Source organism: Crocodylus porosus, unplaced genomic scaffold, assembly GCF_001723895.1.
Source record: "Crocodylus porosus isolate Cpor-Errol unplaced genomic scaffold, CroPor_comp1, whole genome shotgun sequence".
NCBI classification, from domain to species: Eukaryota; Metazoa; Chordata; order Crocodylia; family Crocodylidae; genus Crocodylus; species Crocodylus porosus.
The window spans coordinates 120,023,597-120,037,313 of record NW_017728931.1 but is presented as its reverse complement, the minus strand read 5'-3'; the positions used below and the strand labels follow the sequence as shown (position 1 = coordinate 120,037,313).

The following is a 13,717-nucleotide window of genomic DNA, read 5'->3' as shown; positions in this document are numbered from 1 at the left end:
TATATATACACACACACACACACACACACACACACACACATACATATATATACATACACACACACACACACACACACACACACATTTATTTCTTTAAGTAACTCAAGCATCACATGATGGGTGTTAGTCATATTGTTCCACACTTCACCAGAAGGTGCTACAGACGTGTCCCTTTTCCACCTTTCAGTTGTGGATGGATAGCATTAAATGCTTTGTCCCCCAAAGGAAAACAGCAATAGGTTTTGTTCAGGCCTGGCATGGATTTCCTGGGTGTAACAAGCCATTATGATAATCAGACTATTCAGCAATTTGTAAGCTTGAAACTTCTGCATAGTTAGCAGATCTTTTTCTTTGAATAATCAGCTATTGATTCAAATTACACTATAAACTTATTGTTAACTCCTTGGCATTCTGATGTTCTGCCTGCATGCTGATGCAGAACACCCACAGGAGACTTCAGAAACATTACTACAGCTTCTGATTTATGCAGTTTTATGAAGTGCTAACATTACTTTGCAACAGTTTCATGCATAAAATGTTTCTTAAATTGTGTCTGTAAAAGGATAAATTAGAGCTGAGAGTGTTAGTATGCAAGTTTATATTACATGTAGCTAACCAACCACAGGGAAAGACCTACTATTTCAACTTCATCCTATGAATGCCTAAAACAAAAGAAAGCAAATCTCTGTCAAGACCCTTCTCTGCTTTCAGCTCATGATACAAATGTTACTTTCATTGTATTAGTTCAAGTAACAGCAAAGCTTGATTATTTACTTACCAAGGGGCAAGACAGTCTACGGCAATGGAGCAAAACACACTCCCTCTTTACATTCATGAAGGAGATATAGATCTTCCCTTTGCAGTTGGCCAAGCATACAGCAGCAAGTTAAACCAAGACACAATGGCCATAGTTAATTGCTTCTAAATGAAAAGGCATTTGATACTCTACAAAGGGCTGAGATGCCACTCCTATAAACCTGTGGCCAAAGATATTGCACATGTGCCTCCAAAGAGTCAGAGAAAATTTCTTGGGTCCTGGTCTGGAGAACTTCCAGTTTCCTTTAACAAACCTAAAACATCCTCATTTTTGATTTCACAGGATCCTTCTCCAATTACCATACCTCTGTTCTTGTTTACAATAGAGATAGCAGCAATTTTATTTTCTATTTATTTTTACCATTTGTTAATTTTTGTATTTTATATTTAAAATTATTTTAAAATGCTGTACCTTACTGTTGGAGTGCACAGTGGCTCCATTATAACAACCCAAGCAGTCCTCAGGAACTCAGACTTTCCTCAGAAATTCCTCTTGCGAGTGAAAAACAGGGCAGTACAAACCTTAGAAGACTCATGCACTGAACCTGCAATTTGGTCATAAGGGTTTGGAAAAACTCCAAGCCCTGAAATAATTGAGAGGTTTGTGCTTCAAGAAACCTGAAATTTTACTGCTATCTGAGCAGGTATTTGTCTACATGTGTACATGCATGTGTGTGCACAGAGTCATACACACAAAGAGTTTGAATAATAAACTAAACAATGTAGAGTCTTCCACATGGGCTAGGAGTACTATTAACATAAATATTACCACAGGGTAGAATTATAGTGTCATTCCCATTTAGTGACATTCACCACGGACGGGCACAAGGCCTTAAGACCTCAACCTCTTAACTCTAATTCCCTAGTAAAAGAAATGACAAGCATGCTCTCAGCCCTGCAGCAGCTGTCAGCTCTAGCAGTGGAAATTATGATGGGGAAACCTGTTCTTGAATTTCTGGTTCCCAGCAGAGCAGTGCCAGCCATCTCTGGCTTCAGACCCACAGCTGCAATTCATTTAACTCCCCAAATTCCCAGATGCTCAAGCCTCCTATTTAGCAGTTGAATCCACAACACCATTTTCTTCCCCCATTTCCCAGCTGGTGAGCTCTTCTGGGAAGGGGGTGGAAGTCTGAAATACTCAGGGTTTCACAATGGAGTCACTCCCCCAGATGTAGACTCTTTTTCCTGTACCAGGTGTGTCAAGATCCAATTTCCATGCTGTGTAGTCAATCTGATTTCACTCTTTGTTTGATTATCCTGGTCTTTTGTACAGTACTTCAGGAAATGAACACCTCTGTGTCTTTCTCCAACAGCACTTCCTCCATTTTCAGTGAGTGGTCTCCATTTCACAAACTCTCCTCACTATTGATAAACAGGGACCTGGTTTTCTGTTTGGTGTGGAAAAACATGGATTTTCTCCTTTAAAGGAGAAAAATGAAGGGGAAAAGCAGGTTTCCCCTTGCAGGCTGGCAGAGCTCTGGCCTGCAAGGGGCTGCGAGGAGTGGGAGGAAGGCGATCACAGCAGGGGGCACCACGTACATGTGTGCATGCACGCATGCAGGTGGCAGCCAGGTGGTGTGGTGGAAAGCAGTTTCCACAGCTCCCTGCAGGTAAGTCTATGGGGGGACACAGATGAGACGTGGGGGAGCAGGGGGAGATAGACAAGGCAGGAGGCTGGAGGGGTGGGCAGACTGAGGTGGTAGTGGCAGCCACGGTGAGGGAAGAAGTGGGGCAGGGTTGGCAGCTGGGGCTGGGTGCGCTGCCCAGCTGAAGTGGTGTGCAGGGCCCTGGCTGGTTCAGGAATGCGTGGCCATGGGGCCCATTTGAGAAGTGGGATGACCCATGGGTAGCTTGTCCCTGGAGAGGAGGAGTGGCTCCCCGCTGCTGCGTGTACTCCTGGGGAGGGGTTGGGAGCCAGGGGTAACGTGTTAGATGGGGAATGGGGGGAGAATGTGGCCCCCCAGTTTTGTGTCCACAGTGGGGTGTAGAGCTGTAGCCTGGCTGGATTGGCAGGGGCAGGAGCAGGAGCTGCCTCCATGGCTCAGCAGGTGAGACCCAGCACAGGAGGGCAGAGCAGGGCAATGAAACTTGTTGCTACTACCACTGGGACCCCCGCACCAGCAGTGCTATCAACAGCACAAGGAGTAACAGACTGGGTGGGAGAGGGGTGGGTTGCATTGCCCTTACCTCCTCCTGCCGCCAGCTGCTTGCATTCCAAGCTGTGGCTCTACCTCACCACCATGGTCCAGTTACCACCACCACACCCCTCGGGCTGCCTGCGCTGCCCCCCCAGCACCACCTCCCATGTGGGGTAGAGGCATGGCTTGAAGGGAGTAGCAGCTGGGCCATGGCAGTGAGGTAGAGCTGCACGAGCACCTAGAGGAGGTGATGGCAGTGTGCTCTCCCTCTCCCCTGGTACTCCTCGCACTGCTGGTGACATGGGGGGTGGTGCCAGTGGAGGCAATGAGTTTTGCTGCCCCACTGATGATCTGCTCAGGTCCCTTGCAACCCTACAAACTATGAAACTCTGCCCTCATGCACCAGGTTCTACCTGCCTGTTGGGCTGCAGGGGCAGTTCCTGCCCGTGCCGGTCCGCCCAGGCTGCAGCCCAATGCCTGCTGTGGGTGCACAAATCTGGGAGGGCACTTGCCCCCCTGACACATCACCTATGGTTGGGTACCTACACACATATTCCCCCTGCTTCATACACATACCCCTATTACTCACACACTGGGGGAGGGCTAGGGGCAGCAGGTCAGGAGTGAGGGGCACCAGCAGGACTAGGGGTCGGGAGTGAGGGGCACTAGTGGGACTGGGGGTGCTATGGCTTGGGAGTGAGGGGCAATTGCATATCAGGGCTGCTCAGCATCACAAAGTAGGGGTGGAGGGGACAGCTGCAGCTGGACCTGTGTCTTGGTGAGCAAAGGGGACAGGGGGAGCTCTGATTTTCTATGATTAAGCAAACTAAAATCAAATGCCAAAATATATAGGTATTTAGAATTTATGCTTTATTATAATGATTGAGGCACTGGTAGGCTTCCAAACTTTCTAAATTGTAAATATATCAATAAAACATTGTGTTCAACTGATACACACAACCACGTATATCTTCATATCCCTGTATCTATCTATCTACAGTAAAAGCTCCGGTAACCAGCACCTTACAAGCCGGCATACTCTATTAACCAGCATGCTGGCTTATAAGGTAAAGTGAAACTGGAAGTGTCCACTGTGGCACTTCTGGTTTCTCTGAGCCCCCATGGCCTGGGGCAAAGCAGCCTGCACTGCCCAGCCCCCACAGCCCACGGGCATAACAGGCTGTGCAGGGCCTGTCTCTCTGTCCTGCAGGGCCCTCAGGACCCTGTGGGAGGGGCGGCACTTTTAAAACAGAGAAACCAGGATCCCTGCATAAAGAATGTGCAGTCTGGACAGTCAGATCAGTGTGGGCAATATATTCCTTCCATCACTAGTTTCTCATCAGGGTCTAATCCTGTTTCCACTGGAGTCAGCAATCTCAAAATCTATCACAAAGGCTTCAATATACAATCTGATCAGAGCAGTACTGTAAACAAGGTGAGTTTCCTAGTGTTAGGTAAAAGCCTTTGTCACCAGCTGCTTGAAGATCCTATTTCAGAGATAACAAGTGTAATGCCCAAGTCTCCACACTAGGTTTGTGGCAAATATGAGGGATGAAACCCATCATATCACAGAACTCATACAGTTCAGGGTTTTGTTACAAAGCTGAGACTCCAATCAGATTTGCATCATATTCCACAATGTGGTGAAGACTGAGGAACCTATACTCATTACAGCAGCTGGCCAATAAAACTGGAAGTGAGACCAAGTCTTTATTCTTTCTACTGCTGCTTCATGGCCTAGAGTGAGGGAAAGATGCTTCCCAGTCAGCTGGACAGAGCAGGTAGTATGCAGTCCACCAAAATAACCCACAGGCAGGCTAGTACTTGAGCCTCCTTACTTCTTAAACTAACACACAGGGTTACTACACAGGGTTACTATAGCCGAGTACTCCACAGTTCTTCAGCACACAGAGTTTGGTTTGGGTCACCTAAAGCAGGTGAAGCGTTACCAGATATGCTGCCTCATGACAAGCTGATCTCTATGGCCTGTCACAGACCATGCAACTCAGAAAAATCAAGGATTCTCCTTGAGGAATGAGACCTCCAAGAAAGATCAGATTTTATACCCAAATAAGTCTGATTTGTCAACTACATTAGAAGGCAGGGCAGAGTTACTGGATTTGATAGAGGAGTTTAAGGCTACCTTGTATTCTAAATAATAGTATATTATCATTTTTCATTTTATAGACATTAAAAAGCAGGTTTTTACATGTTCAAAATGAGAGCGCAGAAACTAAAGCAAAAGGTCAGAAACCCTGGCATAGAGCAAAATGTCGCTGATAACATGTGTTGATGGATTCCATCAAAAAGCCTCGATGGAGAAAACAGATATCAGGAGACAATCACTGCCCTGAAGCTTTTGAGACTGAAGATGCAGTCAGCTGCATTTAACTAGAAGAACACATGCAGCTCTGCAGAAAGCAGCTAAAATGCTGGTTTGCTTAGAAAATAAATGTAATACCTGCTCTACCACAGTCTTTAATAGTCTTTCACTGTGAACTCCTGCATACTTGTGACACCCATTATCTTTTTAAACAGTAGACCCCAAGAAATCCACTCACAAAAGATTTATTAAAAGATCTCACAAGTCTGTTCTTGCAGAAAATAGAAATAATTTTCAGCAAACCCTCCTGGCCAACTCTCATATTTAAACAGATCCCAGGCACAAATTTGTTTGGTATGGACAGCATTCCAAGTTTCTTTTCCCTTGTAATGAACAGGCCTGTTTATAATGAAGTGGCATAAAGAACGTAGGATTTAAACAATCTACCTAACTAGGTTTACACTTTGCTGGCTGTAGCATACCATCTAACTTGTTAACTGCACCACTGTCTGCAGAAAATTTTAAACAAAGTGAAAAATCCTTTGCTGAAGATTAAAGGCCTTGGTAACCTTTCTTCAATTGCAAGTGACTTTGCAAAGATAGAAATGGAAAATTCTAAATCCAAAGCATGTTTTACTATATAAAATCAAAACTAAAACCCTAAAAGATTGACTCTTAAACCCCCACGTTGACTCTTAAACCCACAAATTCCATTTCTTAAACAGGCCCTTTTATACTATTTGTTTGTTTGAGCAGAAAGAAAAATTAAAAGGTTACAGAATCGCTGGATTCCAAATTAATAGGTTTATTTCAATAAAAATTACCACTTTTTTTTTTTTAATAAACATCCACAAATCTACTTTGTAACTGACTTAGCAAGAACTCTGTTGTGTTTGCTGATCCTTCCTAAGCCATTATGCCAAACGGACACCAAACATGGACAGGCTTCTTCCTGCCATTACAATGGAGGTATCAAAACAGAGAGGCACTGCCACATATTTTGTAAAACCTTCCTCTCTTGTTCCAAATACCTTAAAGATCTGACAATACTTTTTCTTGGAAAACACCTGCCTGACCACCCATGGACCCAGGAATGTGCAGGGGAGCTGAAATGACTTGAAGTGTTGTTACCTTCTGTGTGCTCAGATAGTAGCAGAACCATTCGGGAGAATAGAGCTCACTATATTCAGCATGATTTACAGAACAATTTTACATAAACTAGCCAGCAAGGTCACAGTAAGGGCTGATGCTAACAATAAGATAAAGTTTTCCAACTAAAAGTGCAGATGGGTAACAAAACACAAGAGGGGCAGGGTGAACAAGACTTACCTTGGCATTCCACATCAGGATCACCCCAGAAGATCTCTTGACACTCACTGCAGGTGCGACCGCCAAACCCAGGCATGCACTGACACTGTCCAGTGAACTATTAAAAGAATACCACAGAAGCCAAAATGAGTGTCTTTTCTGGAAAAGGCTATCACCAAAGGCCTAGAAACCCTTCCCAGTGCTTAGAGTCAGGGTGATCTCTTCAGCAGCTGAGCACACAAACCAAAAGAACCAATTTTCAACAAAATGGTAGGACAAATTCTGAAAGCAAGGTGTGAATTAAAGGGGAGCTTCAGAGGGGCTGAGCCACCCCACCCCCATAAGAAATGAGAGCCTCTCTGTAAAATTTGAAAATCATAATCGGTGTGAGTCTCCGATTGAATTGCTCCTTCGCTTAGGTGGACTTGTTAATTAATGAATTGGTTTAATTTTTTTTTTGCAGACCTTCCCAAGAGTCAAAGTGTAATTTGAACCCTGTCTGAAGATGAATGATACAAAAAATTAAGAAAATATGATGTTTTGTATATGCCTTGGCCAGATTTGAATTGTCTTTCCCACCACAAAATGGGCTCTCTGGCATGTTGCCTAAAATTACAGGGTCAGCACTTCCGAAAACTCAACCTTTGTTGCAACATGGTATGAACTCCAAAAGTGATTTGGAGTAGAAAGAAAATACCTGTAACACATTTAAAATCCTTCTGCTACATTTCCATGGACTGCCATTTTTGATCTAACTCTTTTTCTAGGTCACTCTGGTAAAGTCTGCGTCCCTAACAATTATATGGAATACTGATAACTTTCCAATCTTTTCTTCAAGAAGCAGAAGGTAATCTAGATTTCCAGAGTGATCATACAGCTTTGCTAGGATTACAGCCAATATCTTTTCAGCAGGGTATTTTTCAAATTGGCATCAACAAGGCCAACTTGTTGAGAAATGTATTGTCTCTTACCTCATTACATGATGGCCCAAAGGAACGAGCGATATCACAATCACAGAGTTCACAGCCGGTTCCGCTAGCCAGCTTCCAAGTGTTCAGTGCACAACGATCACAGTTCTGCCCAATTACGTTGGGAAGGCAATGGCACTGACCTGTTGTTCTCTCACACTTACAGTCCTCCGAGGTGCTACAATGCTCTTGCACTGTGCCCAAGTAATTACAGACACACTCTGCAATGGAAGAGCAGGAAGCATGAACACCTAGGACAAGCTGGAGCAACCAAATGTTAACTTGAATTCAAACTGAGTCGTCTGTCACTGGTGAGTTTTTAAAGCAGGAGGTAGATTTCAGGGAACGAAGCCATCCAATTCAAATGGGGAAAGTAACACTGACATCCCTACTGGCATTTCTGGACATTTTAAAATTGAATTGGAAAAAAAATCCAGGGGCACTTTGGAATGGAAGAGTTACTTAGTTATGTTTCAAATATGTCCAGGTCCTGCAGTGCTGAGTGCACGGTGAACACCTGGATGGATATCTGGACAGTCAACTGCCTTCTCATTAAAATGCCTCTATTTATGTTACAGAATTTATGCTGCAAGACACAAGCCAAAAGAGTCCTACGACATCTGTTTCCAAGTGTATTTGAACAACAGTTTAACTAAGCCTACAGAGTGTTTCTGTGAGCTATGCTGCAGCTGATGGGAGCTGAAAATTCTCAACATCTTGCAGGACCAAATCTGCATACAAATGCCCTGGGGTCCCAGGTATACCATTTCTCATTACTTCCATGCAACCATGCTGTCTGAGTGAAAAGATTATTTCCAAGTGGCAGTCCCTCAAGCTCCTCATGGAATCTGAAAGGTAAGTTGATTTTTCTGGCTCACCAAATAACCAAGAGAAATAGAGCAACAAACAGACCATGGAAAAACAGATTCACTCATATTTTGGAAACCAGATAAGAACCCAGCTCCTCCCAAAGTAGTGCTAGTAAAAGTTGGAATTTTTCTTGCCTTTTAATAGAAACAGGCAAGAAGCAGCAACAGCATGGCTTCCCCCTCCTCCCTTCCCCCTCAAGAGTTCACTCACTGGCCCATAACCATTCTTAACTATCATTCCTTGATGCAGCCCTTCACTCCAGCTCCAGGAATCTGCTCCTGCTGTTTTTTAACATGGCAGGAATGTTTGTGTAAACAAAAGCCAAGTCCTCAGGGCTTAAGAAGCAGCAGGAAATGGCCATGCTTGATTCTCTTGATAAGAGGGAAACAAAGAATGCTAACAAGAAGGCAAGAAACCCTTATCCCATAAAAGCCTCATCCTTTCAGGACATGTAAATGCTGGCCAACCCTTCTCTCCTCATTAAATGTAAGGAGCCCTGCCTGCTGAGGAGTCACAGGGAACAGAAGAAAAGTTGCAAACTCACTTGGGGTGAAAGATAATTAAATTTCTGGCACCCGGCTTACTCAGAAATAGACCCAGGTAAATTAAAAATAGCTCACATTACTGTTGCCATCCAATAAAGTGCTGAGCTGTTGTGCAAAGTCAGCACCTCCATAATTTATTCACTGTATGAGGTTCTAGAGCCTAAGGCAGCTAAGTGAACTGTGGCCAGAGGAATGGGAACTTCACAGGTGAGGAACAGGAACTTCACTCACTTCTACAGTCCTGCTGCAGCGCATTGCCATAATAGCCATCTTTACAGAGGTGACAGTTTTCACCCTCTGTATGATACAGGCACTTCAGACAGGTCCCAGACTGCTTGTCACAGGCCTCTGGGTCAGTCACATCGATGTTGTCGTTACAGGGGCACTCCTGGCAGGCTCCACCAATCTCGTTGGGGTTTCCAAAGAAGCCAGAAGCACATGCCTCACATCTGCTTCCTTTTTAAACAAACAACCAGGACAGGAATTATTATTGCAGCTTGTTAACATATAACTTAATAAACAGAAAGACTGATAGGTTGATGACAGCAATTAATTGAGTTACTGACATATTCAGAGTAGCAAAACATCATATTTGGCTGGCTTCTTTTAAATTGCCATAGATAGCTCCACTGGTTTTAATGGAGTTGCACCAACACAGGTAGGGAGTCATCATAACTTTTCACTTAAGCTTGAAAGAGGTAAGATATTTTGACCGTAGAAGTTGTTTTCATTTTTAAGGTTCCACCTTAACCTGCAGGTTTGCAGCCTGTTTAGAAGTGATTCTTCTAACTGTTTATTATGAGAGAGACACCATCAGTAAAGTAACCTCTCCCCTTTCTTTGACATTGTTTTTCTTATTAATGTTTGTAGATGCTGCTTGGCAGAGGTTGGTCCACAATGTGTGAATAAGAACTGGCACATGCATTAATACTTATACTGACACTACCTGTCCCAAACGTACATACACATTCCCCTCACTGTAATGCCAAATCAACAGGTGCAAGACATTTAATGCCCTTGGTATTTACCTATGTACCCCATGTTACAGACGCACACAACTTGTAGAGTAATAGGATCCTGATAACAGCTGCTGGCAAACTGACGCCCGCTTTCTGGGCCATCTGGGCAAGGACAAGGCCGACAATGATCGCCTGATCCCAGGACAGGATCTCCATAAAAGCCACCAAGGCATCTGCATTAAGTAAAGGCAGATGAGAGACTGTAAGTAAACACTGTATAAAACATTTTTTCTGCAGGAAAATGACACTACATTTGGGTTTTCAAGACTGGAGGAGAGAGGGGCTAAGAAAACAATATCTTTCTAGGTCTGCAAATGCTATTCATAGTTTGAATAATACTACCATAAGCATATTTTGTTTGGCTCACACAAGCATAGAATATGAGAACAAAGCCAAGCCAGACTGCTGCAGCTCAGATGCATCATCTGATATTCACACTTTTCATTCAGGATTTAAAACCTATTCTAGTAGCTTTATTGGAAATATTTCAGTGGGGAAATCCCTTTACTGAGCATTTTCTTCCTCAGCACACCCTCTTGTACTCAGGCAAGGGCAAACAGAGGAGACCACACAGGTACTCAGGAGCTGCTGCCAAAGGATGGGGCTTTCATTGGCTACAATCGGTCACACCAGTCACCAGAGAATTCTGGCCAGTTCTGCATGAGGGCCCCAAGTTTGGCTTTTGTTGTGCAGTACTTTCAGCCATACATATTCCTGCTAAGACTGCTGTATTTAAATTAATATCATTCTTTTCCTTTCATGACTCCAGGCCTTTCTTGGGGAATACAAGTCCTCTGAGTCCTCCTGAACCCAGCTGTCCAACTAGGTAAACCAAGATCTTTACATTCAGGCCAAACCAAGATATCTATATATGGGCCATCAGCACTTCAAAAACAAATGGCATGTGTTCTCTGAAGGGTTATCGGGGTAGGTAGGGCACCTTGTTACAAATAAAGGTGCCTGATCAAATTGGTTTTTTTCTCTGATCTCAGTGGGTACATCTAAGTGTGCTTTACTGGGGGATAAACTAATCAGCTCTGCAGTAAAGTGTCACTGTCTACACATTGGGCCAATATTAGAGTGCATTAAACTAATTAACTCTGCTGTAAGATAGTACTGCCAGGGACAGTTTCTGACAGCACTATCTTATGGTGAGTAATTTATTGCGCTGAAACATGTGGAAACACTGACCATGGGCAGAAATTGCTCCTGGTTAGCCCAGCCAGCCAGAGGCCTGGTCCGCCCCAGCTCAAATTGCTGCTGTCCCAGGAGCATGTGTGGGCTCAGCACCTGCAAGCAGTTTACTCTGGGTCAAACAGCTCTAGAGTTTATTGCTTCACAGTAATTGGACATGTAGATAGTAATCAGTCCCTAGTGGGACGGATTCACCTCAATCATGACTGAGGAGGTCCGTTAATTCTGCATGGGACAGTAGAGTAGATAATTGCTTACATGCAAACTAATATTGGCTACAATATTAATAGAGACAATACCTTTCACAGTTGTGACCTATTGTGTAATCGCGGCAATTCAAGCACTCCCCAGTGTAGGGATCACAGCCATCCGCATGGCCATTACACTGGCAAGACTGACAGCTGGGAAAGCCCCAGTATCCAGGTAAGCACTGATCACACTGACGACCATAAACTCCATGGAAGCAGTGGCACTGGCCAGTCTCCGAGTGACAGAAGGAATGAACAGAGCCTTGAACATGACATTCACAAGCTAAAAGAAAAAGAAAAAAAGCAACAACAAAAACTCTGTTACATTTACACAGCCCCAGCCTCAGGAACTGATTCTGCAGCTCTGTCTGGCAAAACTCCCACTTGAGTTTTGTTCAAGCAAGGACAAAACTGTAACAGAATTTAGCACTTAACACAAAACAAATTTTAAACTGAGTACCTTTGCATTAAATGCCAATATTCCCCATTATTCTATGAGCTATTGTCTGACAAGAATGAATGCTCAGGTTTTACAAATTAACACACCTTTGCAGCCATTAGGTCCAAACCCGTAAGTGCCAGGAGCACATCTGTCACATTTTCTTCCAACAACATTTGGACGGCAATGACATTGTCCTCCATTAGGGTCACACACTGAACTTACTGAGCCTTGAGGGTTGCACTGGCAAGCTGAACAGGAAAAGAAAACAGAATTTGAAGAAGATCATGGCACCCAGTAGATACCTGGTTTACCCGAATCCAACACAACTTCAAATTTAAGACCTCCACCCCTCCATAATTAAGAATTAAATTTAAGACCCCCCCCCACCCAATAATTAAGAATTATAAGTTTCTTATAATTTTCCATGTAAAGAATCTAATTATTCAGGGGTCATCTTAAATTAGTCTCTGCACCACTGTAGCAGAGAAAGCAGCAGCATGGAGGCAAGCTGCCTGACTCCTGCCCCTTCCCCCAGCCTGGTGCCTAGCCCACTGCCCCCTGGCCTCCCCTACCACTTACCCCACCCCCAACAGCATCTGCCCACCCCATGTATCGTATGGGGTATCTCTGGCTCCAACCTGGGGCACAGAGCTCTGCTTGCTCTAGCCCTGGCCCTAGGCAGGTGGCATCAGTGGTTCTGGCCCCAGCCCTGGCCCACCCGATCACTTGACTAAAGGCACTGGCCCCAGACTTAGACCCACTGCAACTGCTGCTGACTCCAGGCAGCAGCTCCAGCTTCAGTCCCAGCCCAGGGCATGAGTTAAAGCTCTGTGAGGGCTGCACCCAGAGCTGTTACCTGCCCCGGACCGGGACTCAAACCCAAGGTAAGGCCTTTTTGGTGTCCCCCCCAATATTGAATGGGGGAAAAAAACCCTCATTTTGGATTCAAGTAAATACAGTAAAATAGATCCAAGTATCACCTTTTGCTCAACACACACGCAACTAGAAAATTGTCATTTACTCTGCAAGTCGGTGGAGTTTATACATACTTAATGCTGTCTCATGTAACAATGCAGAGATACTGAAAATAATATTCTTGCAGACATCTGTCATTGGGGTTTTCACCACACTCCTGCTGTTTTCCAGGCATCGATATCTTTGAAAGGTTTCCCAAGCACTGTTAGTGGCTACATCTTCTCCTGAGCCTCCAACCGTGAATATGTCCAGTGATTTGCAGTAAGGCATAAGAACAAGCTGTGAAACAGTATTGCAATGACAAAGTGTTACCATGTATAGTGCCACAGTCCACTTTTGCCCAAACTCAGTATTCTGTCATTTCCTATTACACTGACCTTTAAGGGTCAGAAACAAAAATTCACAAAACAGAATGCTCAGTAACAAGTGGAGACTGAACTTGGAATTAAAACGATAGGCTTGCTTTAATTTTCATGGAGTATTTTTGCTAGGACGACAGTTTTATAATTTATGCAAACCCAGTGTTTAGAAAGGCCAAGTTTGATATTTTTGAGGTATAAATATACCTTTTCCCAAAGACTACTCTTACCAGTTCAGGAGACTATTTTCAATTCTATAAAGCACAAAACAGAGCTCTGGTTAGAAAAGAAATAGAGCAGCACACACTCTTAAGTCTAAAAACATCTATAGTGATTTAAAGCTACATGTCCCTGCAAGCTGATGTTGGCGACCGGCATGGACAGCTAGAGACCCTCTGGGTAAAAATTCATGGGGAATACGGCACAGGGGACACAACGGTGGGAGTCTACTACAGACCTCCCACTCAAAGTCCTGAGCTTGACCAGGAGTTTGCCCGGGAACTGACTGAGGC

At 44.1% G+C, this 13,717-nt stretch overlaps 1 protein-coding gene across 1 annotated transcript in view; it reads right to left on the bottom strand.

Moving 5' to 3' along the window:
* Positions 1-13,717, bottom strand: part of LAMB1 (laminin subunit beta 1) — a 65,121-nt gene that overhangs the window by 27,092 nt on the left and 24,312 nt on the right. The window contains exons 15-21 of the mRNA XM_019543540.1: positions 12,921-13,125; positions 11,976-12,119; positions 11,481-11,712; positions 9,997-10,160; positions 9,200-9,424; positions 7,557-7,774; positions 6,607-6,703 (exon numbers count right to left, since the gene is read on the bottom strand). Of these exons, the coding sequence (XP_019399085.1) occupies positions 6,607-6,703; positions 7,557-7,774; positions 9,200-9,424; positions 9,997-10,160; positions 11,481-11,712; positions 11,976-12,119; positions 12,921-13,125 (1,285 nt within the window). The remainder of the gene's footprint in view (positions 1-6,606; positions 6,704-7,556; positions 7,775-9,199; positions 9,425-9,996; positions 10,161-11,480; positions 11,713-11,975; positions 12,120-12,920; positions 13,126-13,717) is intronic.